At 40.8% G+C, this 9,588-nt stretch overlaps 1 protein-coding gene across 2 annotated transcripts in view; it reads right to left on the bottom strand.

Annotated features, from left to right (window-relative positions):
* Positions 1–7,142: 7,142 nt before the first annotated feature.
* Cbfb (core-binding factor subunit beta) overlaps positions 7,143–9,588 on the bottom strand; it is a 42,313-nt gene continuing 39,867 nt past the window's right edge. For both annotated transcript variants that reach the window (XM_021170665.1, XM_021170664.1), the window contains exon 6: positions 7,143–9,230. In XM_021170665.1, coding sequence (XP_021026324.1) covers positions 9,208–9,230 — 23 coding nt within the window. In that variant the 3' untranslated portion in view covers positions 7,143–9,207. The remainder of the gene's footprint in view (positions 9,231–9,588) is intronic.

Genomic DNA, 9,588 nt, shown 5'->3' with positions numbered 1-9,588 from the left:
AAAGTGGCGTGCCGGGCCGTAAAGCGTGGCAAAGGCGGGGCTAAATCATAGAGGCGGGGCTTGAGGCGGAGTCGCGCACGCGCAAACTCTGGAACTGAGGCCAGACCCGCGCGAGTAGAGCTGGAGGGAAGAGCAGCTGCCCTAGAACTTAGGGGGCACATTCCAGAGGTCCTAAAACTGCACAGCGCCCCATACATGCCTACGCAAGAAAAGGCACAAGGCGGAAAACATGTCACACAAAAATAAAGTCTGCCGTCTGCACACTTGTCCCACTAATCTGCACTAGGAACAAAATGGACAGGAAGGACCCAGTCCCAGAGACTCACGGCCTCGCGGGCCATTATCTCGCTTGTCACGTACTGACGCTGGCTGCCACTGCCTAAATTGTGCAGAAACCCACTCTCCTTGGACCCAGTGGTCTCTGAACAGGGTCCACCTCAGAGTCGAGAATGTGTGAGTCTGTTGGCAAGGGCTAGAGGATTTGAGTTAGAAGGCTGAAGAGTTCCGGGCCAGGTCTCATTTCCAGAAATGCTCAACCTAGGGAATACTTTCTAAGCACAGAGGCTGCCTCCTGCAGCTCCGCCTGGAGTCACCATTGCTGCTTGCCAATGCTTTATGGTCGTGACTAAAGCTCTTAAGTGTCCTGTGCCTCTGTTTCCAGTGAGTAGAAGAGGGGCTCCTTTAGTTATTCAGCCAGAATTTTCGGCTTGCTTGCTCTAGGGCACCCTAAAATTAAAAGGCAGCTGAGGTCTCTTTTGATGACAAGACCTCACACCCTCAGTCTCATTTTATAGACGAATAAATGAGGCACAGGGAGGGTAAAGACTTTACCCAAGCTTCCTTGGATCCTAGGCAGCAAAGCTCGATTCCCATTATGTTTCCTAAGGATAGTATTTAGCTGGGAACTAAGTGACAGACTAAATACTCAAACTGGCTATAAAGGAGCCTAACAGTGGAGACGTCACCAAAATTTCAAGTCAGTGCTATGGGCATTAAACAAAACAATGAAAATAGTAGAACGTCTTTGAGAAGCATTGCTGCATGCCAAAACAACTGGGTCACTGGGCTGTCTGTCCAGTGGGGAAGTGGCTGCAGAAACGCTGACGTGTGTAGTTAGTTATGTTTAGAGACTGGGTGTGTTGATTTGTGCCTGCCTGGAATCCCAGCAGTTGGGAGTCTGAGGCAGTAAAGAAGTTCAAGGTCGGGCTTGAGAGATGGCTCAGCGGTTTAGAAAAGTCAGTGCTCTTCCAGAGGTCCTGAGTTCAATTCCCAGCAACGACATGGTGGCTCACAACCATCTGTAATGGGATCTGATGCCCTCTTCTGGGGTGTCTGAAGACAGCTGTGGTGTACCCATACACATAAAAATAAGCATATCTTTAAAAAAATGTTCAAGGTCATGGGCTACAAAATGAGTTCAAGGCCAACTTGAGATAAAGTAGACGCTGGCTCAAAACAAAACAAAGAAGGCGGACCCTTCCCCCACCAACTTTCTAAATTGAATTCTAAGTCAAAGCAGAGTAGGAACAGTTATATGCTAACAATAACCAACCAAGCAAGCACCGAACACTAGCTTTTATTTATGAGGAGAGGAAAGGGTCTGGGGTTCTGAATTGGGATGCGGTAGGCTGAGTGGAATCTCAGGAAAAGAAAGACAAAGTCCCAGGCTTCTAAATAGAAAGTAAAAACGATTTTTAAAGTTTGGATAAGCCACAAAACCGGGAATAATATTGAAGCAACTCCTAGGAGACTCCCAGTTGGTGTAGTGTGTAGTGATTTCTGTGAATTCAGGATGTTATCTTTGCTTATTTAAATGTGACCGACTCAAATTTTGTCCTAAGTAAAAGAAACTTTGAGCCAGGTATGGCAGTGCATGCCTTTAATCTCAGCAGGCAGATTTCTGAGTTTGAGGCCAGTCTGGTCTACAAAGTGAGTTCGAGGAAAGCCAGGGCTATACAGAGAAACCCTGTCTCCAAAAACAAAAACAAAACAAACAAACAAAACAAAAAAAGAAGCTTTGAAGAGCAGAAAAGCTATTGGCAGAAGCAACAGAAGCAAATTCCAGGCTAGCCTGATCTACATAGTGAGTTCCAGGAGATCCAAGGCTACCTAGAGATCCTGTCTCAAAACAAAAACAAAGTCATAAAACAAACAAACAAACAAACAAACCACTCAATGAATATTAGGGAAGAAGCTTAATTCCACAGGATGCCTTTAAATGACAATTTTCCTAAAATAAGGGATGTTCAAAAATATGAGAAAGTAATTAATGAAGACTGTGTTCAGGAAGATAAATAATCCTGGTATCCTACAAATTGGATTTTGAGGGCAGCCTCAGAGAACAGCAGCTAATTAATAGCAAAACAGATGGACTGATAAATCCCAGTTCTACCTTAGCTCCGTATCTTGGGCAAATTAGTTCATTTCTTCAGGCCTGTTACCTGTTTGTAAAACAACCATGCACCTACCTCACAGATCTGTTAGTGGGTCTGCACTTTTGTGTCTGGCTTATATGAAAACATTTTTAAATGTAATTTACAAATTACTTGATGGAATTGACAAGAGTTACAGTGTGCACATAGGAGGAGAGGAAGAGGCGAGTCAACCCTGGGGCTGTAGAGATGACCCACGTTCAAGCCCAGCACCTCAAAACCACTTGTAACTCCAGCTTCTCTCTCTCTCTCTCTCTCTCTCTCTCTCTCTCTCTCTCTCTCTCTCTCTCACACACAACACACACACCTAAATCAGGTGGATAGCTGAGTCGTGGAGGAGCACACATTCTTTCTGGTAATAATCATGTGCTTGGGGCTGGTGAGATGGCTCAGTGGGTAAGAGCACCCGACTGCTCTTCCGAAGGTCCAGAGTTCAAATCCCAGCAACCACATAGTGGCTCACAACCATCCGTAACGAGATCTGGCGCCCTCTTCTGGAGTGTCTGAAGACAGCTACAGTGTACTTATATATAATAAATAAATAAATCTTAAAATAAAATAAAATAAAATAATCATGTGCTAACTTGGAAAGCAAGCTATCGAGGGGCTTAAAAGACAAAGAAGTCTCCTCAGAAGAGCTTTCCAGTGATATACCAGTTATACACCAAGAACAGTAACTTCCTTCTTCAATTATGATTTATTTTCATTTTATGTGCATTGGCGTTTTGCCTGCATTTATATCTGTATGCCAGCTTCAGATCCCTTGGAATGGGAGTTACAGACAGTTGTGAACTGCCATGTGTGTGCTAGAAATTGAACCAGGTCATCTTAACTGCTGAGCCATCTCTCCAGCCCCCCCCCCTCCCTTTTTTTTGAGACAGGGATTCTCTGTGTAGCCCTGCCTGTCTGGCAACTTGCTCTGTAGACCAAGCTGGCCTTGAACTCAAGAGATCTGCCTGCCTCTGCCTCCCAAGTGCTGGAATTAAAGGCTGGCCTCTTTTCTTTCTTCTTGTAGTGCTGAGAATCCAACACGGAGCCTTGTACATGCTAAACAAGTACTATCACACAGTTACACTCAAGTATTTAACAATTGAGAGTGGTATGTATGTGGTAGTCATTAGAGCTAGCCATGAACATCCTGATTCTTCTAGCCAAAAGTTGGACTGCAATTCCTCCACTTGGAAGGTGAGCGTTGCAGCTGTGACAAGGGTTGTAAGTTGACTATGGTAACTCCATTTTGGTACCACAGATGGATTTTGTCTTGCTAAGTAAAGTGTCAGTAACTGTAAGGGAGAATTTAAGGAAAATAGTTCTGGGGAGAAAAATAACTCAAGGCTGAGGGCTCTTTGAGAGGTTGCCTGCCCTTGCTTATTTTGTTAACCGAGTATTTTGGCTTTTGTGATTAAGTACTCCGCTTGCAGCAGCAGGAAGGGAACCTTGGGCCTTCCCTTCCAGCTTCTGTAACTAGCATTTTGCAGTTAGGAGAAAGGAATTTTGGGGGCTTTCTAGACAGTGTGTGTGTGTTTGTGTGTGTGTGTAAAAGACTTGGGGCTACACTTGGGGTTCTGGTTGGAATAAAGACTTGAATTGGTTCTTAGACTGTGTCTGAGTGGTCTTCTCTGGGGGAGACTAGCTTGGTCCAATAAAAATAGAAGATACATGCCAACTCTAGGTATTTCCAAATTCCTCTTTATGATACCATCTCCTTTCTGGTCTGTCTCAATGGTTGGCAGTGTTCAGTTCTGCTGTATAAGGCTTAGGCATACCATTGATATTTGGCTCAAAGATTTCAAGCTGTTGCCTTTTCAGAAACTACATCTTAACCACTGAGCCATCTCTCCAGCCCCATCTTTTGTTATGTTTTAAGGTAACACAGTGGCCACCACGCCCGGCCAGTGGACCATTTTTAACAGATAAAATGAGTACAAATGCCGGGTGGTGGTGGCTCACACCTTTAATCCCAGCACTTGGTAGGCAGAGGCAGGCAGATTTCTGAGTTAGAGGCCAGCCTGGTCTACAAAGTGAGTTCCAGGACAGCCAGGGCTATACAGAGAAACCCTATCTTGAAAAACAAAAACAAACAAAGGGGTACAATTTGCCGGGCGTGGTGGCGCATGCCTTTAATCCCAGGAAGCAGAGGCAGGCGGATTTCTAAATTCAAGTCCAGCCTGGTCTACAAAGTGAATTCCAGGACAGCCAGGGCTATAAAGAGAAACCCTGTCTCGAAAAGCCAAAAAAAGAAAAAAAAAGGTACAATTTTTAAAAAATTGCAGTTCCTATACATTTCCCCCTTAACACTGAGTCTCCTTACCCACCAGGCTACTATATCTAAAAGATCACTTTGATCTTTCAACCAAGACAATTTCTCAAACCTCCTAATCTGTTGGCCACTTCTTGTCCTGGTCCAAATGTCTTCCATTTGATTGACAAAATAAATTGAGCACTGCTCCTGTCTCACCCATGCTGTAGTCCTTATCTGCTGTTCTTTCAAACCTGCTATGACCAGCCATCTATGTGCATTCAGTATCTTCTCTAGTTAATTGTAGCTTTCGGCTCGGAAGTCTCCTCAGGTTAATTGACTCTAACTATCCCGACCAGCAGCCAGTGCAAGTGCTAGGGCTTCCTATATAATTTAAAGTTTGCTATTACACTGGATCATTTTTGGGCATAGACTAGGTTCCAGGAGGTCAGAGACAATGTCTTTTTAGGGCAGTCCCTTTATATTGTTTCCTCTAAACTATCCTAACTGATGAAATGTTTTGATTACAGTTTTGTGTGTAAGTGTCCTGCTTGCATGTGTATTATATGTAATACTCTATATGTCTAGTGCCCATGGAGTTCAGAAAAGATTGTTCCTGCCACTGCTAGCTGGAGGTAGGATGGTTATTGAGACACCATGTGAAAGCTGAGAACCAAACCTTGATCCACTGCAGGGGCAAGTACTTCTAACTGCTGAGATATCTTTCCATCCTCAGATATTTTAATACTTTTTAAAACTATTAATATAGCTTCAACATTTTCTTTGAGCTCTTTCCATTTTATAATTCATTACTGATTTATAATCTCGCTAACATTGATAGCAGCAATATAAGCAATTTCAAAATTCCTTCGTAGCTAGCTACCTTAAATACTGTCATTTTTATATATAGTGTTAGGTCCAAAGCTTCCCCCCCCCCCCGCCCCCAGGTTTCTATTTATCAGGAGCCTCATTTCAGCCACCAGGAGCCTCCCTTAATCCTGCCCTAAAGGTCAACTACCCTAGGCAAAGGCATCTAGGTCCTGGTCAATCCAGTTTGTATCAGCAGCTCAAAGATCCCACTGTTGACATAGTAAAAATGGCTTGTTCTCCCCCATTTTGCTCTTCTGTCCCCCAACTCCTGAGAGATAGCCTTGGCAGTCTGACCCCCAGCAAACCTTCTGTTCTACCTGTGAACTGGTCTGCTTCAGTGCTTTCACCGCACCCTTATAGTAGAAATTTAAAATTTAATATTTTTTAAAAAATAGGGTCTCATTATGTAGTTTAGGATGGTCTTAAATTCATAATCATCCTGCTTTGGTCTTCCTGATACTGGTTCTAAATCCTAATGGTGTCAATTTAGTATATAAGGTGTTTTTGTTATTTGTATAAAATCTGTTAGTGAGCAAGCAGATTTGTAAATCTGTTTATTATAAACCAAACTTATGGAGTGCTTCTAAAGTAATTTTCTGATGTAGATCCCTGTTCTAGGAATGTTGGGTTTAATACCCACATAATAATTATATTATTTCTAAAAATAGCCTGGAAGGATATGTTAGAAATTTTCCCCGAGGTCACTGTTTTAAGGTCATACCTTAGAAAATGGATAAACCCGAGACTGTTGTTGCCTGGGGGTGGATGGGGGAGGGGCTTTCTCTAGATCTGGTCTCTATGGTATAAATCCATGGTGATCCTCCTGTCTCAGCCGCCTAAGAACTGGGTTACAGATGTGACTCTAAGTTTTTGTCTTAAAATTTTATTTCTTGTATGTATGGGTGTTGTGTGCATGCATGTCTGGGTGCCACATTTGTACCTGAGCCCAAGGAGGCTATATGTGGGCTTTAGATTCCTTGGAACTGGAGTTATATATAGAGTCGCCATGTAGGTGCTGGGAATTAAACCAGGACCTCTGGAAGAGTAGTCAGTACCCTTAACCACTGAGCCATCTCTCCAGTCTCCCTGTCCCCACTTTCACAGTCTATACTTACAAAACCTTTATAAGTTTTTGTTTTTTAACAATAATTTGTGCATGTGTACTATGTTCACAGAGGCCAGAAAGAGGCGCTGGATTCCTGGGTCCTGAGGTGAGTGTGAGCCGACTATTTTGGGTGCTGGGAATCATACTCCTGTTCCTACTATAACCTTCAGCAATAACTAAAGCTCTGAACTTCAGAGTCATCTCTCTAGCCTATTTTGGTTATTGAGAACAGCCCAGGATGGGCTTGAACTCACCAAGAATGACCTTGAACTCTCAATCCTCCTGCCCCTACTTCCCACGTCCACACTCAACTTCAATCAGACTTTTTGAAAACCACATCATATAATGGGAAGTTATTGATTTAAAGGAGTTAGAAGATATGACCACTAGATGGCACTGTTGTTGCTGTCCTTAAAAAAAAAAAAACTGTTATAAAGGATCAAAGACTTGAGGCTAGTAAGACAGAAATAATCACATATCAATAAAGAGTCATGACTTTGTTTTCAGTACACAGAATTTTAATGTGAAAGTAAATAAAACATACAAATATACAGTAAAGCTAATGGCAAAGCAATCTGGAAGCTTAAGGCAAGTTTTAATGGAGATGAATTTTTAAAAAAATGATGCAATGATGTCATTTTAAATACAGATTATGAAAAATATGAAATTGCATCAATAACTTAATTTTCAAAGCCTGCACTACCGAAGAAAAGGAGTTTATGATCTTAACGCCAGCATTAAGACAGACAGAAGCAGTGCAGAACTAGTAAGAAACATTCACTATTTACAGAGGGATGGCCACATTAACACCATGTGATCTGATTGACTGCTGGACTGGAAGCTCTTGGCGAGAAGCAACAGAGAAAATGTACCACCGAGATGTTATTTTAAAAAAGGAAAGGATCCCTTTAAAAAGGTAACTCCCGAGAGGCATCAGGGCACTGAGAGTGTAAACATGTGAGCTGTACAACACCAAATACCAACCAAATTCATTCATAGTGCTCAGTAATACAAGGTCAGCATCATCTTCTGTAATACATTATTGTTTATAGTAATTCAAACACAATCCTTATCATGCACGACTTCAAATATATAACAAATATTTTTATTTTGAGATACAGGGTACTTGTTTATGAATTATAAGACCTATATACAATGAAAGACACACTTCCACAATCAAGTATCTTTATATGTTTTTTAAATGCAATGACCTTATTCAGACTTTTCTGAATTGACCATGTCAGTTTTTAAAATTTTCTAAAATAATGCCATTTTATGATAAAATACATTTTTGCAAAAATTCAGAAATGTAGTAACATTTAATGAATACGACCACGACAAGTATTGTAAGCATGTGCCAATGACTTAGCACTTTTTTCCAGTTTTATATTTAAAAAATTGCAATTTGACACTAAGCCTGTTTTAAAAATATTGTTACATTGATTCATCTCAAAAGACACTATTAATAGTCCTTTTGTAAAATACCATCATATACCTGTGAATGTTTTGCCCAGAATCAATGGGAGAAACGCATCTTCTGTGCAGATGCACACTTTCTAAGACTCATCTTCATCACCCAACTTTGTTTCTACAAAAGCATGCAATACAAAATACAAAAGACACATGAAAGCAGCTATCTTAAACATTATTTTAACACAATTTACCTGTGTAGCTGATTTATCACTGCCTCCAGTTTAATATGCTGTTACATACAACAAGTTCCAGTATCCTTTTTCTGACTGACTAAAAAAAAAATCCCTGAATAAAACAGAAGCCAGTCTGTGGCTTCTTTGGGCATTTCTGTAGAGCATTCTCACCTGTGAAGAGCATCTCTACCCAAACTCATGATTACAAGATATAACTTGAAACAAGGTCTAAGACAAAATTTAATACTACTGTGAATTTTTGTCTAAAGGGGATAGGGTGATTATCAGCATTTGAAAGGATACCGTGGCTTTAACAACTGTAAACGTCTGTTTTAGGAGGCTGTGGCAGACAGCTCTATTCTAGGCTTATAGCTGGAAAAAAATAACTGCAAACACATCTTCATTTGTAAAATGGTGCAGAATACAAAAACACGAAATGATGTAGAGAAAACAAACAAAAACCAAGAACCCTTATCTAAGGAGGAAAGCTGTATAACCAACTCGTCTGAAAGTATAAAAGAATGTTAAGCAACCCTGATACAAATTTTAATTTCTTATCTTGTTTCTAAATGACATGAGCTTTTAAGTTAAAATGAAGAAAGTAGATACTTTCGATCCAACTAAAATAATGCCAACAAGATAAGCTTGCATAGAAAAAAATCTCAAATTATTACTGGCTACATATTTTAAAAATCAGAAATGCAGGCATTATAGTGCAAAACCGTGGCAGTGGGTGACGTCTTCACTGCCTCAGGCCATGAAACCGACTGCAGTCCCTCCAGTTGTCACAGTTTCTGGTCGCCCAATGAGTTATTTATACCAACTAGAAGCAGTGTGTGTAGAGATGGGGCACATAAGCTGTGCTCCACTTAACGAAGTTTGAGATCATCACCGCCACCTAAGTTAGAACCAGGACTAGGGTCTTGCTGTCTTCTTGCCTGCAATGACAAAAATCGAAAAAGTCATGAATGAGGTTTGAAAACTTAAATGACAGATATACAAGATATTAAGACACAGTGTCATACAAAAAATGTTCATAACCAAAAACTTTTCAACCAATATTTTAACAGGCAAGACATACAACTATATATGATATTTTGTAATACTCAATAGTAATCATTTCATATTCAAAAGGATATTATGCACACATACTACAGATAAAAGAAAACTCTATCGCTTTATTTTTAGAACTAGAACTGTTTTCTTTCTTTCTTTTTTTTTTGGTTTTTCGAGACAGGGTTTCTCTGTGTAGTCTTGGCTGTCCTGGAACTCACTCTGTAGACCAGGCTGGCCTCG

The sequence above is a fragment of the Mus caroli genome, chromosome 8, assembly GCF_900094665.2.
Source record: "Mus caroli chromosome 8, CAROLI_EIJ_v1.1, whole genome shotgun sequence".
In the NCBI taxonomy this organism is placed as follows: Eukaryota; Metazoa; Chordata; class Mammalia; order Rodentia; family Muridae; genus Mus; species Mus caroli.
Note: the sequence above shows the minus strand (reverse complement) of the source record. Positions and strands in the feature narration are given on the sequence as shown.